Genomic DNA, 25,549 nt, shown 5'->3' with positions numbered 1-25,549 from the left:
CATTCTCTGCCCACTCAGCATGCTTAGCTCTCCTTGGCTGTTACCCTAAATATTGTTTCTACAGCTGCAAATCTTGTTGTTCTTCCAAGCTTGCTGATGCATGGATGGCATTGCTCAGGCTAGATAGAGCCTAGATGAGGTTTCAAAGGGAAATGTGTCCATTTGTATGCCTGAATCACTTCTGCTGTTTTGGCCCACACAGCCAATAGCAGAAACCTAGGTCTCAGAGCTGAGTGTGATCTCCCCCACAGCAGAGTTCACACAAAATGTCCTCCACTTACCAAGAAGATCTCCTGAGAAATTCACTGGCAAGACAATTCCCACAGATAGGACACCTACGGCAACTAGCAGCCCAATGATATGCCGCTGGAAAGAGAGGTAATGGACTGCGTCTGCCCCACATTTATCCCTGATTTCATCATCCCTGGAAAAGAAAAGAAATTGGGTAAGATTTGGAATAGCTTGGGGACTCTTGGGACTAGTTAAGATGTTCCTCCAAAATGTCAGACCAATAAAGGAAAACTTCTACTAGGAGTAGTAGGCATATGCTCTTTGAGTTTGTCCTTCCTGAAGAAGTTAATTAAACATCTGGCAAGCAGTGGGTTATCTACTCTCAGTAGACTGGAAGCAGGGAAGGTGGTTCCTCAGACTGACTGTCTCTCAGGAGACTGGCAAATTTCAAAGGATGGTAATTGCTATGAAAATGAGAAGGTACAATAGATTGGACCAGGATGTAAAATATCATGCTCACTGGCCTTCCTTTCCCTTCATTAAAACACCTTTCCTTTCTTCAAAAATTGTAAAGTGGCATACAGTAAAAATGTAGAATAGCAGGATTGGAAATTGGGGGTCTTCTAGTGCAAACCTCAAGCAGGAAACCCTATACATTTCAGACAAATGTTTGTCCAATCTCTTCTTAAAAACGTCCAGTGTTGGAGCACCCACAACTTCTAGAGGGGTAAGTCATTCTACTGATTAATTGTTTTGTCAGGAAATTTCTCCTTAGTTCTAGGTTGCTTCTCTCCTTGGTTAGTTTCCATCCATTGCTTCTTGTCCTGCCTTTAGGTGCTCTGGAGAACGTTAACCTCCTCTTATTTCTGACAGCCCCTCAAAGAGTGGAACATTGCTATCACATCTCCTCTAGTTCTTCTTTTCACTAGACTAGACAAACCCAATTCCTGCAACTGTTCTTTGTATGTTTTATACTCCAGTCCCCTAATCGTCTTTTTTGTAATGGATGATACAGAAGAGTTAATATCAAGAATTATGCAGCTGGAGCTGGAAATAAGGTTTCCATGCATCATTCCTATTTCTCAGAACTGCAAGCTACCTGCTTTAAGTTAATTAAAAGATGACACGCTTGGAGGAATTCTTAATTTTACTATTATATCACACAAATTTCAGAGCCCTGGAATTTCAAACTGGTTCTAGAACTCTCAAATGAAAACCGAAAAATCCTTCAATAGAGGACCCAAAGGTGCTTTTTCAAGACGCAACTGGACTGTCTTGTTTTTCTTTGAAGACGTTTCACTTCTCATCCAAGAAGCTTCTTCAGCTCTGACTGGATGGTGGGGAATGGAAGGATTTATATAACTTGCAGACAGCTGGTCATTATATTCCTTGACCAGCTGTCTACAAGATATATAAATCCTTCCCCACTATCCAGTCGAAGCTAAAGAAGCTTCTTGGATGAGAATCAAAATGTCTTCTAAGAAAAACAAGGAAGTCCAGTTGCCTCTTGAAAAAGCCCCTTTGGGAGAACTGTGACCTGGATGACTAAGAATCTCCATAGACTTCAATAGAGGAGAAATTGACTAATTGGCTTCTGTTACTTTCTATATATTAAAAGTTGGTATAAGCCCACCCACTCTGTTCTTTTAAAAAGAAACAACACATTACCAGACATCCCTGGGCTACTGAATCTGAAGTGCTCTTGACTGCAAAATAACTTCGAAGAAATGTGTTTAGTTTCTGAACGTAAGATCTTTGTTAAGGCAATATTATTGTACAGGTAGTCCTCGAGTAATGACTGTAATGGAGCCTGCCCATTATAGTTGCAAGTTGTTAGGGTCATTAAGGAAGATGCCCACGTGAACACCTTGCTTAATGACTCCTTTCCCTGCTCTTCCCAATGTGGTCCTTAAGCGATTGCAGGCCATTAAGTGGAGCACAGAGTGCTTCAGCTGTTGAGGATGCTGGTGCAGGCTCAGATCCACCTGCCCTGGGCTTCCCAAGATCTTCCCCACACCGAAGCATCCCATGATCCATTTCCCATTTATTTAAATAATAAATAAACAAATATGTGTAAGGCTACACTTTCTATCATCATATTGACAGCATAAAAATTGCAAGAGCAATAGCAATTAATATTGGTGGCATTTATTCACTAGAATGGAGCAACATCTGCATGGAAAATGGGATAAACTTACTTTATCCTAAAGATTGCTGTCAACCAGGAGCAAAAACCCTAAGGAGAGGCAAAAAAAGGCCATGTTATTTAGAGTTCTTTTTGCCCACTTTCAGAACATCTGCTAGCATATGCTAGTCAATTATAAGAAACCAAAGTGCCCAGTTCTGATTCTACTAGCTTCTCCCAACTGAGAATGGGGGAGAGAAGATAGAATAATGGATTGGAAGGACAGACAGTAGAACACTACACCTGGAAAGAATAATCAGATAGCAATTAAAATAATTCTAAATGATAAAACAAGCTAGTTCTCATAATCCAAGATCCACTATTGTCATCACCCAAGATCTTGTAAAAAAATCTCTTTGTTGAACTTCTACATTTCAGGTTTAAACTGTACAAAAATATATCAGCCTGCTTCCAACATATTATCAGACAATGATAATGAGTATTAAAACCCTTCCTAAACTCCAAACATAAGCAAACTTTTGGCCCAAAAGTTTTGGCCCCAAATAATTTGGGATTGAGAGAGTGTTTGGTGAAGTGGTTAAGGCACCTGGCTAGAAACCAGATGATGATAATCCTAGTCTGTCTTCAGCACAAAGCCAGCTAGGTGATCCTGAGCCAGTCACTCTCTCTCAGCCCTAGAAAGAGGTAATGGCAAACCACTTCAGAAAAATCTTGCCAAGAAAACCTCAGGGAAAACTGAACACCTTTGTACAGAAAAAAAAAATGGGGAGGGGGTTGTTATTTGTCCAGATTTAGAAATAGAACTGCCTTAGACTGTTTCAGAAATCAGGTTGGTTTTCTGGAGAATAAATAACAGAAAGTTCTTACTGCATAGATGCACTTTTTTTGCTACTAATAGTGAACGCCAGTGACTAGCATTGACAGATAAAAAACAAAATGAAGGTGCTGGAGAAAAAAAAGATGGATTGCTTAACCAGCTCTGCATTCACTTGAGGTTAGCTAAAATACAATTTCAAAAACAACTGAAAGAAACAACTCTTCCTGTTCAATAGGGCAATGGGACATTTTCAACAAGCAAACCATTTCTATGAGCTAACAAGCAAGTTATCCACATTTGTCTCTTCTCTATCACCTCTCTTCTCTCAACAGTGGTATCAGATAGTTGTAGAATTTTATGGACCTATGGGAGTCATCCTTAGATCAAGGGTGTCAAACTCGCGGCCCGTAGGCTGGTTGCGTCACACACAGGCCACACCCACCCCAGCTCCGTGAAGGGGAAAAACATCGCGAAACATCACATGATGGCAACGTGATGCCACGAGTTTGACACCCATGCTTCAGATAGTAATGGGTTGGATTCAGATCTAGTAATTACAACACTCTACTTTATAAACAACCAGTACTGGACTGAACTCAGTATGCCGGTAATATGTTTGTTCTGGTTGCATTGTGGCTCCCTTTTGCCTGTTCTGGGAAGTGGGACCTTTGATGTCTCTTCTGAAGCCCTGTCCTGAAAGTATCACTGTGTTCAGCAAACAGATATGCTATCTTCAATCAGGAATGTCCTAATTAAACTGCTATGCCTGAAACTAGGGGTGGAACAAGTAGGATGAAAAAGCATTTTAGAGAAAGAAATGTCCTGATAGTGAAAGGGATACAAAGATTCTTGCATATTGGCGATCTTTGTAAATTTCTAATTATCCTTTAGTTTCTTATATGCTCTTTTCTGGTGGATGTGATTTGGTTTATACCAGTGGCATGCAAAATGTTCCCAAGTTCAAAACATTCCAAGCTCAACATGTTCCATTTTAAGCTTGAAATAACTGTCCTGACCTCATCGGAAGTGCTCCTACAGTGTTTTAACTATTCTACAAGCATTTTGAAGCTAGGAATGCTTCTAGCCTAATTGGAACATTTCTGATAAGATTGGAACAACTCTATTTAAAGTTGAGGTGGATGTTGCATAGCCCTAGTTTATATGACCTCCTGCTATTACCTACGCATTCCAAATTGCTTAGTTGGCTGTGTTTTATTTATCTGTTACTTCCTCTAACATATGTTTGCGTGTATTCCTTGTAGTGAGATAGTAGGGACGGATGTAAAGATTTTCATTAAAAGTGTTGGATCCATTTCCACTTTCTGAATCACAGCTGTTCCTTCTAAACCTGGGAAAGATTTGCTTCAAGGTTCTAGTTGGAAGAACAAAACTTTTTATTTGCTTCCACTCACATTGTCTCTTTGGTCGAAATCCACTGAGCTGGAGACAGAAGTGAGGCGTTCATAGCGATCATGGCTATCGGAGTGTAGAGCAGACGCAACACTGAAACGATAACAGAAAAGCCTATTAAGTGAAGCTCACAGAAGCTTGAAAGAGGAGAATCCAAAGGTCAGGACAGTTAATGCAAGGCAGTTCGGCCCAGGCAAGATGAAGAGAAGACTTCCAGAGAAGGCAGAAAGCAAAAGAGAAAAGCCATTAGCAAAGATTGCCCTTTCTTTCCTTTCCCTCAGATCCACTGCATACACATCGGTGATAGAGCTAACTCTATAGGTAGGTACCAGTGGTGGAATTCAAATTTTTTTACTACTGGTTCTGTGGGCATGGCTTGGTGGGTGTGGCAGGGGAAGGATACTTCAAAATCTCCATTCCCACCCCACTCCAGGAGAAGGATACTGCAAAATCTCCATTCCCACCCCACTCTGGGCCCAGCCAGAGGTGGTATTTGCTGGTTGTCCGAACTACTCAAAATTTCCGCTACCGGTTCTCTAGAACCTGCTGAATTTCACCCCTGGTAGGTACAGTTGTGCTTTAAACATAGGTATTTCCACTTCCGGACTGAAGGTGCTTTATATACAACTCTGGGCATGCTAATAAGATCACAACGTACACCTTGACCAATTAACATTTGGTAAGAATTCTACAGCTACGGTAGAATCTCAAAATTTGCATAATTTATTCTGTTTCAACCTGTCATGGAGTGGGTCAAAGAGAAGTGCAGGCAATATATCCCCATTCTCAATGGCTGGAATTTTGTGAAGTCCCCCCCACTGAGATTCCAGCAGGCACAGCCCATTTTGTGGGTGAGCACATCTAAGCAGAGGGACATGTGTTCACTGAAATGTCTTCTAGATGCTAAAGAGCTGTACCAAGCACCACATTTTACAGTCATTACTTTAGCACAATTGCAATGTACAAATGACCCTGTTCATGAGCTGACAAATCCCCACAGAAATTAATGGTGTGGCAGCTGTCCAATCTCCATGCTTGTAACAGAAACAATAAATAACAACTCATCAATTGCAGGATAATGGCTACTTTGCAGGGAAATGGCAGCTGATGAAGTAGCGCCTTGTGGCTTAATCATCTGCTTTACATTCTTGCTGTGAAAGTCAGAGGAAGTACAATTTATACGGCACTTTTATAGATTTAAAGAGGTAATTACAATAAATAAGGATGAAACTCTGGAAACGATCTTCCAGTGTGCAGTCTATGAGAAAGGGAGGGACTTCCATTCTCCAATTTTTCTGTGCTACCACAGGTTTTGGTCAGTGATGCCCTAAGATTGCAAGTACCATCTACTGTATCTTTCATGTGAATGGATAGAAGAGATCCAGGTGTCCACCACCACAGTTAAAATCATATATAGGAGCAATGAAATGCAGAAGAGGAGAGAAAAAAAGGTTACGCCTGCCTGAAAAGATGAATGAAGAAGAGCTAAGAGAGTTCATGTACTCCTTCTTTTGAACCAGCAGCCAGGAAGCTTCCTATGAAATTATTAGCAGACAATACAAATATAGACACAAGCACAGACATAGCTACCAAGAAATAAAGAAAACCCAAGTCCCGCAAATAAAAAAGACACATTTATTCTAAGGAATTTAATATAACAGGCTAGTAAAGAATGTCAAATTAATAATAAGAATTAAGAAAATGAAAGTGTTAGTGCAATGTGATGTGCAAGTGAACAAAAACTGGAATTTTTGGAAAACTTTTTGGATCTGGTGAGCCTGAATATCACTACCAATGATTTGTACAATTATACAACCTAGTGTATTAACTGCATACAATCAGAAAATTGGAACTGAAAATCTAGTCTGTGATATATCTTTTGGATGCTACACTAATTAAGTTTGCAATTAGTATATGTAATATGTAATGTTCACTATGTTAAAAGTGATTTCTAATTAAAAGATTCTAACTAAAAGTGATTTTACTAATTAATCAAACTGATTGGCCCCTTCTTCTATTTTCACTAAATAAAAGTTATAAGAATCAGAAAGGATTACTTTCTGCTTTTTAAAAAAAAGCTCATATACACTAAGCCCCCAAATACATATTCAAATACACTTTGGTGCACCAAGTACCACATTTCTTATGAAGAAATTGGACAATTGCAAACCGTTACTAATACCTGCTCTAGGTTGATTCAAACTGGAAAACCAAATATTTAATTAAATATTGATCAGGATTAATATGACCCTATTTTCCCCCCTTCTCTAACCAGGGACTGATTGTCAGTACATTTCTGAATTGCCTGGTATGTTCATTTGCATAGTCATAAATGCACAAATTGTTCTTGGTTGATCCCGAAAGGCTAAGGTGGAGTAGGATCTATCCAATACTTGGTAACTGTCAACTGCAGATTGAGAAGCTAAAAAAAAACCCCTTAGAACAATGACAAATCATGACTGTATTATTGTCTAGAACACAGCATGGATGTGTCCATGACTATGTTGGAGTTGAGCTTCACTTGAAGAAGTAGCTCTTGTACTGCTGTGCATAAAAAAAAAATGGAATTGGAAAGCACCTGGCCATGAGGGAGAGCCAGAGGATAGTATGCTACCTGGCAAATTTCAGTAGTGGTAAGAGGTGGCAGTGGCTGATGTAACAAGAGGTAAGATGAGTGTGGATCCCAGCAGATCTGTCAAACTCCTAAACCTCTCTAAGAATGAATGGGCCCTTTTGAGTATTCACCTCATTGCTATTGAAGACTAAGACAAAGCAACATTTGGCCCTAAACAAAAACCTACACTAACAACTGAACAAAGGAAATTATTCAACTACTTTATTAAGATTAGTTATCATAATTCAGCATATTATAAACTGCTCAGAACTGCTTTCCATTTCAAGATTTTTCTACTTCCTTGGCTAGTTCTATCAGATTCACAGACAAAATTGAACAAACTGATGAATGCTTTTTTTGTAACACATTTCCTGGAAGTTTCATCATGTAAGCAAGGTAAGCCATATGCAAGAAACACTATTTTTTCTGTTGATGGCCTTGGTGTCATCAGACCTTTATTTGGTTGAGTTATGTGAGCAGGTTCTATCTTTCCATTTCTGAAAAAAATTAAGTTATGTTAAAAGAAAACCTCTGAATTTACTGGATCAATCAACAAATACAAGCATGGTGGGCCTGAGGCAAAAGCCTCTTCCCACCCAGTCTTCTTAAACTGCCTTACTTGCGCTTAATTCCACAAGAACTTGGGAGCAAAGGAACAGCAATGGAATCAGAGGCAGCTGCTTCAACTGAGTTGTCTTCTCTTTTCACATCAAAAGAGAAACTGGCAACCAGGGTAGTGAGAGAAATTCTCTAATAGATATAGCAATCAACATGTAAGATCGTTTGAAGGAATTTGGGAATTCCACACCCCACCCTATTTCATCTAAGAGAATAATTTTGCTCATCATAGATCTCCCTCCCTCCCTTCCTCCTAGTCTTCGACTTACAAGGACAGTTTTTTCCTGAATGCCATCACTCTGCTAAACAACTAATTCCCACAACACTGTCAAATTAACTACTAAGACTGTAGTTCTTCTCATTCTTACTACTACCTTCCCACTTATGGCTATATCCATGTTGCTTGTATCTTTACAACTTATATTGTTTTTATTGTTTCCTAGTATGATTTGATTGCTTATTAGAATCCTATGACTATCACTAAGTGTTGTATCTTCTAATTCTTCATGAATATATTTTATTTTTTCTTTATGTACACTGAGAACATATGCACCAAAGACAAATTCTTTGTGTGTCCAATCACAATTGGCCAATAAAGAATTCTATTTGATTCTATTCTACAACCATTCGTTTAGTGGCTGTTTGCAGTTACAACAGCATTGAAAAAAATGACTTATGCCCATTTTTCACATTTATGATTGCTGCAGTATCCCTGTGGTCACGTGATCAAAATTCAGATGCTTGGCAACTGGCATGTATTTATGACAGTTGCAGTGTCCCGGGGTCATAATTTTGTGATCACCTTTTGCAACCTTCTGACAAGTAAAGTCAATGGGGAAGTCAAATGCACTTAAAAACCATGTTACTAACTTAGCAACTGTAGTGATTCACTTGACATCTGCAGCAAGAAAGGTTGTAAAATGGGGCAATACTCATTTAACGGCTGTCTAGCTTAGCAGTAGAAATTTTGGGTTCAGTTGTGGTCTTTAAGTTGAGGTCTACTTGTACATACATACTATAGATCAGTGATGGCTAACCTTTTTGCCACCACGTGCCAGGAAGGGGGGGGCGGATGTTCATGCACACATGTGCCCACAACCATAATTCTATGCGCCCCACCCTGTGTATGAGCGTGCAATCTCCCCTCCCCCCTGCTCCTGGCATGTGATGGCCAGGTATGCCTGTTTTTCTTTCTCACCTGGCTCCAGATCCTCTCTATGTATCTGGAGAGGGCGAGAACAGCCTTTCCCATCCCCTCAGAGGCCCTCTGGAGGCCTAAAACGGCCCATTTCCCAACTTTCAGTTAGACAGGAAGTAACATTTTTTGCTGTCCCTCCTCTCTAGGTGTCTCTGGAGGCTGGGGACAGCAAAAAAGTCACTTCCTGTTCCACCGGGAATTGGGAAATGGGCCGTTTCAAGCCTCCGGAGGGCATGGGGATGGCTGTTTTCGCCCTCCCCAGATGCATAGAGAGAATCTAGAGCCAGGTGAGAAAGAAAAACGGGCCTTCCCCACCCTACCCCAGGCCCTCCGGAGGCAGGAAACAGTCTGTTTCCCTACTTCTGGTGGGCCCAGAAGGCCCGAAAATCAGCTGGCTGGCGTGCACATGCACATCAGAGCTGAGCTGGCGTGCCCACTAATATGGCTACGAGTGCCACCTGTGGCACGCATGCCATAGGTTCACCATCACGGCTATAGATCCATACATACATCTACATACACACATTCAAGATTTGGTGAGTGATTTTTTGTGTGTGTTCCTTATCCCAATCGACAACTCTGAATGTAGAGTTCAGTCATAGCAAAATCATAGCAAAACCAAAAGCAATACTACTAGGTGGTGCTTTTTAATATTGAGTTGTATTTAAAATGTTTGCAAAGACCCAAAGGAACAAATTTTAAAACACAATCAGAACTATACTGGATGAGATCAAAGACCCAGATAGTCCTATATTTTATTGTAGCAGCCAAGCATAGCAAAATAATTCATGCTTTCCTCAAAGTCTTGCTGGAGGTAATATAAAGGCATCATGGCACATAGCCATTAATAGCTTTATCTTCCCTGAATTTATCTAATGCCCATTTAAAATAATCTAAGATAGCTGCTGTCTCTGCTTCTTGCATAATTTAAGCACATGTTCTATGAAATTAGAGACTATTTTCTTCTGAACTTTCTTATACGTGGTGCAAGGACAGAGAATGTTTACAAGTAAAACATAAATAATCCAGATAATCCATTAGTATTCTGTGAATTATTTTGACAACCAAATTTTGAAAAGACAATAAACAAATAATAAGACCTTCTCCATCACAGTTTATCCTGCCAAGATTAACTAAAATGCTTCCTATATTTGTCTACTCTCTAAATTTCTAAATTAGTAACAATGTTTAACTTGTTTAAATTGTTACAGCGACAACATTGCTATCTATGACAATCTTCTTCTTTACTTCTCTCCCCCAGTTCTCGTTTACATAGTTAGCTTTTATACAGTGCATCTCAATCTGCTGCTTACTGGATGTTGGGGACTACAACTCCTATCCTAATCTACAGCCAGCACAATGTATGATGTGTAACTTCTGGTGTGCACCAGGTCAGGAAAGGCTCATGAAGTTCAAATGTCATGGGAGAGTTAAGTGTGCAGTATTCATTGTTAAGTGTGCAGTATTCAGTGTGGATACCAAAATATATATATATAAAAAAAATCAAGCCCTTGTTTCCAAAAAGATTAGTCCCAAAGCAAAAGGAGAAAATGGTAAAAGCAGTGGCAGAAAAGAGAATTAAATACGCTGAAAAACCCACAACATACTATTCCCTTTCCTCTTGCTCCTGTTGCCAGCGTCGCTTCCTGAGAACAAAGAAAAATAATGAAAATTAAAAGAGAGAGAGAATGTGTGAGTTACCAATAGGTTACCGTCTTAATAAGGAGTCAGGATTCTCCTCTCCTCGGGCTGACATTTCACCATCCTAGGAAAGAAACATTTCACCAAATCTGATCAGGAAAAAAAAAAAGAAATAAACTTTGCTCTCTCACTGTGCTACAAAGAGAGATGTTTCTGGACTGTCATTGACTTTCTGAACAGTTCTCTGCTTTTTCTGAAGTCGGTTCTGCCCTTCCTATCAAATCTGACTTGCATTTGCTTCCCCAAATGTCAAAATAAATGTAGTTGCACAAACATATCAGGCCAGAGAAATAAGAAAAAAACATTTGCAAAAAGACAGTGCAAAATCTCAAAATGCATTTAAGAGCTGCAAATGAAAATGATAAATGCAGAAATAGACTAGTTGATATTCCTGAGTTTTCCCTTCAGAAATACTGTCATCCCAGGAGAAAATAAAGTTTATGTACACATAACAGTGTTTCTTCATTTTCATTAGCTGGGGTTGGAATTTTTTTCTTTTTTAAAGCCTTCTTTAAAATTCTCTCTTCCATCATAATACCCTGAATTATATTGTGGATGCACATATATTTCACACTATTCCAGGGTAGAGATTGCAGGATAAAAGAGATAAACCAACGGTTAACAAATACCAATGAATCAATCTGTGATCAAGTGAAACTGGTTTCAATTAATTTCAAAGGATTTCAATACAATCATCTCAAAATAAACATCTGTTTATTTGTTTATTTATTTTTTAATATCATCTGTTGCAGATGATATCACATCTGATCAGATGATTTAATTTCACCGAGTAGCTCTGCTTCCCATGGCAGACTTGTATCAATATACATAAAGGTCAATGACACTAACAGTTATTTCTCTCCCCTTCATTTCAGTGAAGTTATAATTAATGATGTATTGTTTGATCCAAACCTTCGTGCTACAAGCTTCTGACTCAAGATACCTTATGCTTTCAATCAGGCATTCTTGCCAGCTTTCATTTTGGCAGATGTAATGTCTGTAACCATATGTTGTCCTAGAATTGACTGGAAAATAAATATCCATAAAAGCAAATATCTGCCTTCTGCATCAAACTATTTTTTAGGCTAAGAATGATGATATCCTAGCATTGCATAGTTGTTTACATTCCCCCTCCCCTTATATTGTGCATACAATCTGCAAGCGACTTCTCTCTCTCTCTCTCTCTCTCTGGAACTGTGAATAACAAGGACTCTGAATGACAAACCCCACTGACACTGAAGTTTCATTTAGTAGAAAAAGATATGGAGAAAGACTTTATTAGTAGTTAAGCCCAAACGTAAGCCTGTTCCTGCTTTGCACCTTGATTGTTGATCACTGTTTTGAGTTACTAAGACTTATAAGTTTCTCTTGTTAAATTAGATTTAAGAACTGTGTTTATTTTTTTTAAAAAAAGTTTTTTATTTTAAACACATTAAAAACAAAACATAGACATATAACATTTATAGAAAAAAAATAAAAAAGAAAATATCACTTTGCTTTTCAGCTGGATGCAGTGATCCTTTCTTTCTATATATCAATATTTACAGATATTTTAGTATTAACTTATTTAACATTCATTTTCTACTTTCTTTCATTCCCTCTATCCTATAAATTGATCGGCCACATTTCCCCCTCCTTTCTTCATTCATTTAACTTATTTCCTTATTTTTCAACCATTCATACCAACTACTTCATACCTTATAATACTTAGATAAAGAAATTAAGGGAAAAAAAATCAAAGTATTTTAAGAACTGTGTTTAATAATACCCCACCCATCCTATGATAATGATGATGATGATGATGATGATGATGATGATGAAAAGCATTCAGTACAGTATTTTTTTTCACCCTTAAATTTATTGGTGGAAAAACAGCATAAAGAGAATGCAATGAAACACGATGCAATGCAGTACAATCCAAAACAAAGAGGGGCCTGAGATAAATATGACAGAACAGGATGCTTTTCTGGCAAATCTGCCTTAAAAAGGCAAAATCAAGGACAGTAGGCCACAGTTCATGGTAATAGAAATACAAAAGAAGATTGAGAAATTTAAAAAGAATCCTAGATTATGACAATGGCAAAACACATCTGAACTGCTCCCAAGAACCCTAAGTGGACATGTCCATGTAGTTGATAAATTCAACTCAAAGAGGTCTTCATTTCTGACTAAAATTAAGTAATAGTGAATATCAGTCCCTTTATGTTTAACATTTCCCAGTTTCCCATTAAAAGTTACAATCCACCAGTTTTTACTAGAAAGGCCATTCAACACTTTGGAGAAAGGACAGATGGTGTCTCTTCAGTTTGATCTTTATGAGGGCAGATCAGGCTGGACTTCCTACTACATCATAGCCTTTTTTCTTTTTTTTTTTTACAACAACCATAGCTTGAGGTACCAACTGGGATCCAGAGAATTGAGCAGGGGTGTCTTAGGATGCTAACGTCCAGGGCATGCTTTTTCTTTTTTCCATTTTTAAATTATGAAGCATTTTTCCAACATTATGATTTAAAACAAAAGCATCAAGCCATTTGCAAGTGCAAATTTTTGGGGTACTGAAGATTTGAACAGCAAAGTCTTGAACTGCCGGTTAGCAAGAATATCTGCTTCAGAAATTCCTCCTAAGTTCAGCCCTGCTGTTATTTGATCCAAGAAGATGTTCCTTCACTCCCTAATTTTTTAAAAAAAGTTATACTTGCCTGTCAGCATCAGTTACCAATGCCAGACGTCCATAATCCCAGGCCACTTTGCGCAAAATGGAAAAAACAAACAGCAGTGCCTGTAGAAAGGCAAATAAGGAAATATAAGGCAAAAATGTGATCGTTTGGCAGTGTTTCCAAAAATACGTTGCAATAAATAAATAAATAAATTGCTCCATATCCAAACACAGAACCTCTTCATTGGAAAATCCAAATTTGCCAGCCAAAAGAGATTTATGCAGATTGCATAAAAGACAACATGTACGTAAATCCGATCTGCTAACTACAGAATCTAATAAAAGGATACAGACCAATTTTCTGCCAGCACTTGGATTCTATTGGGTGGGTAGTGCTTCAACCATTGGCAGCAAGCAAAAGATCTTTCAGGTAACTTCAAGGATTTCAGACCTTCTGTTTGCAAAATAACACTTATAAAAGTCCCACATCTTCAACTATTTCTAGTACTCAGAAAGCAGAATTATGAGGCCTGATGTGGCATCATATTCCCCTCTAGAGTTTTCAATAATGGAACCTTCTCCCATGGATGTAGGATAGGACTGGACTTTACCAGATTTGGCTGAAGTACAATTCTGATCAGTTTTAACAAGCATGACTAATAATGTGGGCAGCTGGAGGCTATTGTTCAGCCACGTCCGAACGGTCATAGGTTCCCTATTCCTATGGCAGTGCATAGAAACTTAGATTTAACCTGCTTTCAATGTATATGAGACAGACCAGGTTCTTTTTTAAAACCATTTTTCAGAGTACTTTAGAACAAAGTAAGATCTGATGAGGTAGACACAAAGGATTGCTTACATCTTACTTGGAGTTTCTCCCAACCTCCCACTGTTCCTCCAGCTACCTAGGGCTTCAGATCAGTTACTTCTGCTGCCACCAATGAATTTCAGGTGGTAGAGCTGGAAAGAGCCTTAACCAGATACTTTCTGAAAGATGGATCACTGCCAGTTAGGATTGTCTAGGCTGGCAAAATCAGGGGAATCAATCATAACTGGAAGCCTTTATCAGAATGCAGCAGCATGGGTGCTGGGTGGCACATTCTAGGGGTACCACTGAGCATCCATGCTGCTACATTCTGATAAGGATTTCTAGTTCAGTCATCGTTCCCATCACTGGTTTTGAAATACCTAAAAAGTTTGCCAATTCAAGAAACTGAGTTGAGTATAAAGCCTTACATCAGGGGTCCCCAAACCTTGGTCCATGGACTGGCACCAGTCCGCAGCATGCCAGAAACTGGTTTGCGTAAACAAGCAAAGCCTCATTCATGGGATGCAGGCAGCACAGGAAACCACACACCCCTCCGGTTCACGGAAAAACATCTCTCCACGGAACTGGTCCCTGGTGCCCAAAAGGTTGGGGGCCTCTGCCTTACATGACTTAGGCCCAAATTACCCGCAGGTTCCCACTTGTGGCATAGCCAATTCCACATTCTTAGATCCTTCTGCAGGTCCCACTACAAATACATTTAACATCAACAAAATCTTCTTTTTTCCGTGATGGATCCTAAATGATGGAATAAATTGCTATTGGGTATGAGGCAGAATTATTTATGTCGATAAATTACTTGCATTGGTATCTTAGATCCCTGAGAGCTTCTAGCAATCCTGACAATGCGCTCTCACATCCCACATGAGTTGCTGTCTCTCTTTTGTCCCACAAAAGACCTTTGTCTGCTTACCCAGGCAAAGCAACCTTGCACCATGGGTGCCAAACTGCAGTTGAGTAACAAAATGAGCATGCAAAGGATCCTAGATAAGAAAAGCTTTTGTTAAACCCATATGCTGCTTATGTGTGAGGTCTCGAGAGATTGTGTGCTTTGAACTGCTCCTGCAGGGGATGAGCACCTTTGCACCAAGCTAGAGGACAACAGCACTTACAAGAAAGCACATGAAATCGAGGGCGAGGACAGTGGGCACCCCTCCGAAAGGCAATCCCTGCAGCACAGTACTGCGGATGCGCGCGCTGTAGCAGTAATCCTTGGTGCTGCTGTTGTTGCAGCTGGAAGACCTGCAGGTGGTCCCTGCAGAGCCCAGGGTGACGATCATAAAGGGAAGCATCTCTATTGCTTCATTGTTTTACCTGCGGAAGAAGGAAAAGAACTTGGTTAGAAGCAAAAGGGAAAAATGCCCAATTTAACTGGCAGATTATTTGGACTACAAAACAACCAAGCAGGATATGGAATGATTAGTTTCCTTTTGACAACTACCCTACAGGAATCATTGCCTGACTTTGCTTGACTGCCCAAGACTGAAAACAAGATGGCAGGATAATCTTTTGGATGAGATACCCTGCAGATATAAACTTACAATTTTAATATGTTTAGAAACATCTGAGACCATATAAAAATCTGCCTATGTACTATTTTTTGTTTTAAAAAATTAAGAATAAGAAGAACCGATACAAAGTAAAATAAAAAAGAGAAAAAGAAAGAAATAACCAAAAAAGCTAAAAATGCAATAAGAAAAAAGAAAAAGAAAAATGAAGGTGGAAAGAAAAGTAGAAAAAAGTGTAAAGAAGTAGGTTGTGATATCCTTCATAGAAGTTCATAAGTACAATTATACTTCTCTAAAGATACATCATGACTGTCTTCTTTCTATAATCTATACTCCTGAATCATCAAAACCATAAATCACGTTAATTTTTTTTTCATTTTTATGCAAAAAGTTTGTAAGAGGTTTCTGGTCACCATTGGAAACTTTAGATATTGTCTTTTTTCTAATCAAAAAAGTTAGTTTGTCCATCTCAACAAATTTTGACAATTTCGCCAGCCATTCTTCTATGGTGAATCTTTCCATCTTTGTGCATCTTGAAGCAGTGATCATATATTGAAATGATCTTCCATGGCTTTTTTCTGTTTGTCCTTCAATTTTAAAAGAAACAAGTTCTTCTTTCATATCTTTTTTTTAATTCCTGCATACCCTTCTTTTATTTTCTTTTTAAAAGCATTCAAACTATTGGCAACAGTTGTAGTCATCTTTTTATCATTTCCTCAATTTCTGCCATAAATATGGTGAAATGCCCTTATCTGTAATTTGTTCTTTCCTTCTTTTTCCCAATTTTTCTTGTTGCCATTATGATAAAGTGAACATACTGTATATGAAGTACTAAGGAGAAAGTAAAAAGATGGCTTCTCCTTTTTTGTTTTGCTTTCCTCTGCCTTTAATATTTAATTCCAATTAGCTCTCCGCAGTTAAAGTCACACAGTCTGGCTCAAATTACCCTTATCTTCTTATTTTGTACCAATTATCTACTTTGTTTAATAGTAAACAATCAGCATTCCCAAGAAGGTCCAGTCTGTCTAATTAATTTTAATGTTTTCAAAGGCACTTTTGTCAGAAAATGTTATTCTTTTGGTTTCTAAAATTACTATTCCCTTTATCCATTTAAAACGTGCTTGAATCCTGATCTTGTTCAGCTTTTTCCTTTTAAATTAAACTCTTTTAAGACAGTGTGGTTTGTTTGTTTTTTAGCCTTAATTCTAAAAAAAGAAGGCAACTCACTGAGTGTCTTTGCTCTTTCTGCTGTTTGGAATATCACTCTTAGGTTGTAAATTAATTTTATCCAGAGTTGTTTATGAAAGTGAGGTTTTTGCTGATCATATGTCCATAAAAAGTGCAAAGCAGAGATATGGATGCGTTGATATTCCCTTGGCTCCCAAGCAACTCAATTCACAATCAACCACAAAAAAACTCAATTCCTATAGTCTCTTTGCAAGGGGCAGGTTATCCAGAGAGCAAGTGGGAGATTCCTCAATCTCCCATTTCTCCAGACAGATTTTTGTCAGCCAGAACTTCTGCTGGCTGACGATTTCATTGTGGTGCAATCCAAGCTAATGGAGTCATTCACAGAAACATTTAATCTGCCACAGGTCCTCACCTAAAAGTCACTGAATTTCTGCCTATGTTTTGATAGGGGTGGTGAAGTTTTGTCTCTTTTATCTGTACTACACTGAAACATGTCCTTCTAATCCTGGACATTTCATGTACTTCAAGGGCTCACTGAAATTTCATCAGATCATACAAAAGCTTTTAATGCCAGCAAGGGTAACATTCATTCTGTCCAACTGATCATAAGTGTATGGTCACAGCCTATTATTCTGCAGACAGTATGGATTGGCATAGGAAACTTACTAAAGCCAATCCAACTAAAAAAGAAAAGGAAATGGGAAATGGGCTTCTAGCTGGATGCTAAAATACAGTCAGTATTATGGTTTTTCACAACATGGCACAGAACATAGACGCAAAGACTGAATCAGTTTTTTCCCCACAGAACTGTTTTATTGTACAAATAAAACATAATTTATTCTACTCTTTGCATTGATGTGAGTGTACTACTATTCTATTTCTAGGATTATTTATAATCCATACATTTCTACATTCTATTCCTATGTCAGCACTATGTTTTCTTAACTACTATTTCTTTAAATCTCCCTTTCCCACCCAGGTCTTCAGCTTTTGTAGTCAATCTCATCCATTTGCATCTGAAAACCCTTTCCACTCCTTTATAGACTCACCAATGGGCTTTTCTTTCCCTCAGCATTCACAATTTGTGGAGCTGGTCAGTAGAGCTCTGCACCTGGGTGGTTGCAAGCAGTGGGCTTGTTTTGGTTTTAGGCTTGTTTGGGGTTTTTAGACTCTCAGTGGGCTTTTCTCACCCCCATCTCTCAGGTCTGCCTCTCAGCGTCTTGCAGCTCAGAGAAGTTTCTCTTGCTATCTAAAGAACGGATGTCTAATCTTGGCAACTTTAAGACTCGTGGACTTCCAACTCCCAGAATTCCCCAGCCAGCCATTCTGGGAGTTGAAGTCCACAAGACTTGAAGTTGCTAAGATTGGACACTCTGATCTAAAGACTACTGTTGAGGTGCTTTCCTTTGGGTTGGAATTAAATCTTTTCCATATGTCTTCTGTCTTCCTGGCTTGATGCTTTTCCTGGACACACCCATGTAGATGCTTGTTTTCAGTTTTTTAAAAAAATAAAATAAAAAAAAACTTGCCAATTAAGGGGAAGGTGGGGCTGCTTTAACCCTCCTTCCCAGGTGGCACCCAAACTCTGGATCCCAGGAAGAAAACTGCTCACTCGACATGTTGAGTTGGCTCTTCCATAGTCAATGTTGCCGATCCTGATCTAGATTAAATCTGTAAAACCCATTTCCTCAAGCCCAGGGCTGACTTGGCATAGTGAATTGAGTCTAATGCTAAAAGCTGATGTCTGATTCTTTTAGGTTGCTTTATAACAAACACCACCCCAGCAGAGAACATTGGCAACTGAATATGCTTCATTATAAAACCTGCAGTATCACATCACTGGAGTCCCCCCACCCCCACAGGTTTTCTCTAATTAATTCCTACTGGCTTGAATGAGGCTGGCTCACATGGATGGAGGCTGGCAGAAGAATGGTAAACAAAGGGCCATGCAGGATATTGATTGACAGGCAGTGCACATAGAGGGAATCACCATCTGGCTGGGACTCAGCTTACTTAATAAGAGGCACAAAAGATCTGGGAAGAGAGCCACGTTGTGCATTAAATTCAAAGATGGGATGCAGAGATAGGGAGAGGGGGCTCTGCTATAGTTCTAGATGGAGAAAAAGACAAAAATCAAAACAGCAAGTCTGAGATCTGAGAGTGCAAGTAGGAATCAGCACTGTGAAGATCCTTTGGGAAAAAACAGTAAGACAAAAGCCTGCAGAAATGGATAAACTATGAATAACGTTTGGAATAAAAAGAGTTATTCCTTTTTACTACAGAAGGGATTTATAGTGAAAAGACAGGCGGCTTATTTTCCGGTTGGGTCTTATTTTCGGGGAAACAGGATATGTATGTATTAGGTATGTTTACTGCCTTGAGTTATTTATAAAAAAATAATGAAGGTGAGATAAAAACAAATAATAATATAGTTTTTATAAGTCCCATAAAATAAAACTCATAGAGCCAGATTGATGTAGTAATTAAGGCATCAAGTGAAAACTTAGTGTCACCTAAGGCATAAAGCTATCTAGGTGACCATGAGCCAGGTATACCATCTGCCTATGACTAAATGGCCCTAAATTGGGAAAGTTGTGACCAAGGTTGTTGATGTCATCTTATTTAATTAATTTATATACAGAATATGTAGTGAAAAATGCTAAATAGGAAATGGAAAAAAATCAGTAACAAATATCATATACTAATGACACTATTTTGATGGCTGGAAACAAGGAAAACCTACATAATTATGAAACCCAAAACCTGATCTGCTACTCAGTATTAAAAAAAACTAAGATTACATTGATAGGCCATACCAATCCAGAGAAGATTGGTGGAGAAGAAGTTGTAGTTACAAACTTCATATTCCTAGGTTCAACATTTCCTGGACAGTGATTGTAGTGTTGAAATAAGCACCAGCTACTTGGGAGAAAACGATGACATATCTGGACAAAATATTAAAGTGCAGAAATATCATACTGACATTGTAGTTGCTGTCAAAGCCATGGTATTCCTAGCTAAAACACATGGCTGTGAAAAGATGAAGGATGAAGAAATAAAAAATAGACACATTTGAATTGTGGTGGCTGGATAATGCTATTGACATTACCTTGGACCACCAGAAGAACAATAAATTGAATTCTGGATGAAATAAAATTAGATTCCTTATTAGAACCACTAATTATGAAGTTTAAGATATTTTGGAACCTAATGCAAAGGAAGAAGTCACTGGAGAAGTCCCTGATGCCAGGAAAATTTGAAGGCATTCAAAAGAGGATAATGGAGGACAAGGTAGTTAGATACTAACTCTAATAATGCAAGCATAAGCTTACAAGAACTCAAAGCAATTAATGACAGAAATTCTGGCAAACTGATATCTGCTGGATCATGAAGAGCTGGTAGCTATTGAACAACAACACTAACTGTGAATGCAGTGCTTTTTAATGAATTTAATAATAAATAAATAAATAAAATAATTATTGTTATATAATGTGTAACAATATAATCACTAGAGTTCTATGAATGCTACTGCTACAGTATGCAAACTATAAGAAATACATTAATATGGAGTGATAAAAACTAGCCACTATCCTTTTTGCACTAGCTTATAAATTGAACAATTTGAATATTTTGTCAATTTTGTATACAAGAAGGAGATAAATGCTATCTATACAATTATTGACATATATGAAAAAATCAAGTTTCTTCTTCCAAAGCCTCTTAATATATCCTCTAATGATTCTGACCTTAAAAACCAGACAATTTAGCAAAGCATATCCTAGGCTTTGCTTAGCCAGTTTTGAATAGCTGAAATATTACTCCTGCCATAGCAACCAAAGTCAACATTTGCGTCACAAATGACTCTGCAATTATTTAACACCGTCTACTGATTCCAATCGGTATAGGTTGTGCTATAACTTTAGTAATCTCAGGAAATGTTGAGATCAAAAAATGTGTTCCACAGTGCAAGATAATCAGCTACCCAAACTTTGCAACTAGCAAAGTCTCTATGCTTGGGACAGGCTGTGTAGCAAAGGCACTCTCATAGAAGAAGGGAACTGTTTTTGCCACTCTTTAGCCCCTCCCTGGGACAGTCCAACAGCCATAGCATCAACAGGGTCTCATTTAGTCCTTATCTGACCCTCTCAATCAAGGCACAAGCAGGCTGACTCATCCCAATAACAAGTATTCGCATATGCATTACTTCTGACATTAGAGAGTAACCAATTATTTTTATCCTCCTCCATTCCAAGACCACAAAGGGGTTTCTGTATTTTTATTATAATTATTTTAACCAAATAACCTCCATGTGAGGGGTGATTAGGCTCAGAAAGAAACCCAGTGAGGTTCCAAGGCTGAGGTTGGACTTTTCCTGAAGGAGCATCACCCAAAATACCAAGCATAAAACCTCCACACCTTTTAAATATCTCCTATCATTCATATGGCATTTCACCCTCTTTCCAATTTCATTGCCAAACAACTTGTTGTTGATTGTTAAGCCAAGAAAGAGGGAAAAGGTGCTGTGACTTCAGACCTTGCTCAGGTCCTTTTAAATAATTTAGCATCCCTGCCTTCCCCTGTAAAACAGCAGAAGTGACTCCAGGAGAGAAGGGGATAAAAAGAAACAAGAAGGAGACACCACGTCTTCAACTTTTGGGTCACTACAGGTCTATAGTTGCTTACTTTCAACTATTTGTTTTTGATTTGCTGAGAGAATATGCCTCTGTTTCCTCAAAGTTGTCCTTTAGGTGCAGTTAAAATACTTTTTTTTTTATTATTTTTTTTAATTTGATTTATATGCCGCCCTTCTCCGGAGACTCAGGGCGGCTTACAGTGCATTAAGCAATAAGCAATTTTCTTTTCGCAAAGATTTTAATACTGGGAAAGGGCTTTTTCCTAATCCTTCAATCAGGTGGCCCATATCCTTCCGTGACAGTGAGATGGGTGGCATATAAATTTAATAAACATAAATAAAAAATAAAATCCTCTTCTGTGGAATGTGGTTGTGTGAGTGTTACTATGGTACTGAGACTTTCCTATGATTTGTCGAGGTTTTAGAAGCTTTGAACAGTAGAGCTCTGCTCTCCCCCTAAATCTTTTATCTCTTCTCTCAAGTTTCCTGGAACCTTCACAGGTCCTCAATATAAAATTCTATGCGCAATATCATTTTATCAAACTGGCAAAAAGCAACCAAATGACTTTTTACATGATTCCCCTTCCCCTTTTAAAATAGTTATCTGTGCTCATCAGTAAGAGGGCACCAGCTTTGGAACAGTAAAGAACAGCAAAGCTATTTTTCCACTTTGCAGATGCTAATAAGACACTTCATGAATTTAACTGAAGGGGATGAGCTAGACACATGATCTAGACAGTTGGAAGCATTGCACATAAACTTAGAAATGTGGTTTTGCAGAACTGACAACTTAATATGGGAAAATGTAGTTTGCACAACAGAGATGAGACCAGAGAAGACTGAGCAGGAAAAGGGGGAGAATGTATGTTAGCAACTGAATATTTTTTCACTGGGAGAGATCAGGCCTGTGATAATGATAGTCAGTGTGAAAAGAATGTGTTTTCCCCTGTCTTCTCTCAGAAATTTGATTCTTCAAAAAAAAAAGTTTTTCTAATACAGTATTGTAGAAATTTAGCACCCACCCCTCTCCTAAAGAATGAAATATTCTAGGAAATATTAAAAAGGCAAAATATTATACTACCCTGGATGAGAAAAGGAGAAACATGCTCTTGGAGAGCAGCCCCTACCTTTGCTAATAGCCCCAGAAAGACTGGGCCATCCTATCTACAAGATAAAAGGCTGGGCCAGCTTATCTACAACACAAAAGACCTTCACCCTCAGGACATAATAGGATTAGTCCTTTACCTATCTCACCACATGGCACCTGGGAAGATTACATCACCCAGCATGATTCAACCAAGCCTGGGACTCAAGACAACCTACAAAGTTACCTCTGCCTGGCCCGATGGGAATCTGACAACCAATCAGAATACATTACTTTCACAGGAACAGGAAGCAAGTTCAAAGCCTGAGAGAGAGTATAAATCTCTCTCTCTCCACTCCATGTGGTCAGCTACCATGTGGTCCTGTCCACCATTAAACCATCTTTCCAAGCAGTCTCCATGTTTCCAGTGTCTTTCTCCCACTTGGAACTGAACCCAGATGGGCATTTCTTCCAACAGTATCATTGAGTTCTGACAGACTGTACAAGATTGTTCCCCAAGCTGTTATTCTTAATTCCTGTTTTAAAAATTTTGTCCCTCTTTATTTTACCCAGCAATTCTTTTATAGTCAGAAAAAGGATACAAGACTTTTTCACAACAGCACTCTACCTTTCTTATTCAGGAAGAATAACCTCTTTTTTCTGTCAAAACTTCCCCTGCTTTCATCCATTTTCAGATACTTAAATAGGTTCTCAAAAAGATAAGTCATTGTTCATTGTATACACTACAGGAGTAAGGTAGGAGGATTTTAGGATAAAGCTTAGGACATAATACTATTACGGAGGGATGTTTAGGCCAATGAGTCCTTGATCAGAGTAGAATTGCTTTTTATGTTCTATTTGGATATATTCAGTGATGGGAGTCCTCCACAACTTGACGTAACTAATTCCATGAAGGATTTTTTAGATAGATAGATAGATAGATAGATAGATAGATAGATAGATAGATAGATAGGGTTTCAAAAACTTTTACTACCGGTTCTGTGGGTGTGGCTTGGTGGGCGTGGCATGGTTCGGTGGGCGTGGCTTCGTGGGAGTTGCAGGGGAAGGATACTGTAAAATCTCCATTTCCTCCCAATCAGCTGGGACTTGGGAGGCAGAGAATAGATGGGAGCGGGGCCAGTCAGAATTTTTACTACCAGTTCTCCGAACTACTCAAAATTTCCGCTACCGGTTCTCCAGAACTGGTCAGAACCTGCTGAAACCCACCTCTGGTATATAGTCCTTTTACCTAGGGAAAAGAGGGCACATTAGAGACCTCAAATCTGTCTTTGTAGTTTTGTGAGATACCTCAGTACTGTACCATTTAGTAACAGGAGTAATTTTCTTTCCAGTTTTCAGCAAGAAAACATGTTATATTTTCAGTATGTATCAGCCACAAAAGAAGAAAAATAGGCTGAAAATGCCAAAGTTATCCCAGTAGAACTCTAAAAACTCTAAAAGAGCCTTGGTAGTACAGTGGTTTAAGGCACCCTGTTATTAAGCTGGTTATTAAGACCAGCTGCCTGCAATTACTGCAAGTTCGAATCTCGCCAAGGCTCAAGGTTGACTCAGCCTTCCATCCTTTCTAAGGTAGGTAAATTGAGGACCCAGTTGTGGGGGGAAATAAGCTGACTTTGTATAAATATACAAAAGAATGAAGGCTATTGCTTAGCACATTGTAAGCCGCCCTGAGTCTCCGGAGAAGGGCGGCATATAAATCAAATTAAAAAAAAAAAAGTTTTCTACTTTACCTCTGAAAAGCCAAGCTGGTGTGGATATACAGTCCGACTTTCCAGAAAATCAACAAAAAGTAATCTGGCATTGTCTTCTAATGAGATCAGTTGGTGGTTATCTGCATTTTAAATAGATATGAGAGGAGGAGGAGGAGGGGGAAAAGGAGAAAGTGGAGTTTTGGGATTTAATCTCTTCCTGTCCATTCGTGGAAACAGGTATATCCTATTTTACAGCATCCATTCTGGCTTCTGAATTTGTTTGTTTGTAAACTTTATTAGCCACCCATCTTACCACAAGGCAACTCTGAGAATTATTAACTCTTACATTATTAAAAAATAAAATTGTACAAAGCCTATTGATATAAATACAATACAATACTATAAAAATCCAGATAATCAGCCTGGATTCAGAGGACATTTCGTCTAAAGCTCTAAATAGCTTGTGCCCAGGGTACCTGAAGGACTTATCTTTTCCCATATGACCGTAGAAATCCTTTACAATCTGCTAAAGAAGCTTTCCTTGGCATCTTGGCAACGTCCAAAGCCTTACTTGCTGGAATTAGATAAACAACCTCACTGCATCTCGTCTGCAGTATGGACCAATTATTTTGGAAGACCATTTGGTTCAAAGGCCACTTGTCCTGTCAGATACCTGACCTAGCAGTAAGATGGAACACCCATATATTCAACTTTGTTAAGTTACTTATTATCCTGTTGACTCTTTTATTCATTTAACTGTTATTGTTTGTAAATATTTGATGCCTGGCTTTGCAATGTTTGTAAATTTCAAACCTTCCAATAGATCCGTGATGACGAACCTATGGCATGTGTGCCACAGCTGGCACGCAGCACCCTCTCTGTGGGCACGTGAGCCGTTGCCCCAGCTCAATTCCATCACACATGCGCGCACACCTCCTGCTGGCTAGCTGGTTGTTGGGTCTCTGCCGTGCATGCGCTGAGGGTGGATGCATGTGGGGGGGCCACATGCACATGCACTGGTGGGGTGTGTGGGGGTATGCATGCATGCGTGGGGCTGGGCATGTGTGAGGGTGGGGTGCATGAGGGAGGCTGCACGTGCATGCGTGGGGGTGGGCGCATGCATGGGGGCTGTGCATGCATTGCATCTTGGGGGTTCGGGCACGTGCACATTCACCCAAAACCCCAAAATGCAGTGCGTGCACAG

The 25,549-nt window shown here is 38.9% G+C and overlaps 1 protein-coding gene across 6 annotated transcripts in view; it reads right to left on the bottom strand.

The window, feature by feature from the left end:
* The window catches only part of TMEM63B (transmembrane protein 63B), a 90,114-nt gene that overhangs the window by 22,909 nt on the left and 41,656 nt on the right, over positions 1 to 25,549 (bottom strand). For 2 of the 6 annotated variants that reach the window (XM_060692435.2, XM_034428077.3), the window contains exons 2-6: positions 15,330 to 15,531; positions 13,435 to 13,514; positions 4,607 to 4,697; positions 2,430 to 2,467; positions 282 to 424 (exon numbers count right to left, since the gene is read on the bottom strand). In XM_060692435.2, the coding sequence (XP_060548418.1) occupies positions 282 to 424; positions 2,430 to 2,467; positions 4,607 to 4,697; positions 13,435 to 13,514; positions 15,330 to 15,509 (532 nt within the window). In that variant the 5' untranslated portion in view covers positions 15,510 to 15,531. Of the gene's footprint in view, positions 1 to 281; positions 425 to 2,429; positions 2,468 to 4,606; positions 4,698 to 10,634; positions 10,678 to 13,430; positions 13,515 to 15,329; positions 15,532 to 23,627; positions 23,883 to 25,549 lie in introns of those variants that run through there. The other 4 variants (XM_087883075.1, XM_034428078.3, XM_060692436.2 and 1 more) reach the window with 3 other exon arrangements.

Source organism: Pantherophis guttatus, chromosome 1, assembly GCF_059756535.1.
Source record: "Pantherophis guttatus breed Tessera chromosome 1, ASM5975653v1, whole genome shotgun sequence".
NCBI lineage: Eukaryota > Metazoa > Chordata > Lepidosauria > Squamata > Colubridae > Pantherophis > Pantherophis guttatus.
This window is presented reverse-complemented; position numbering and strand designations above follow the sequence as displayed.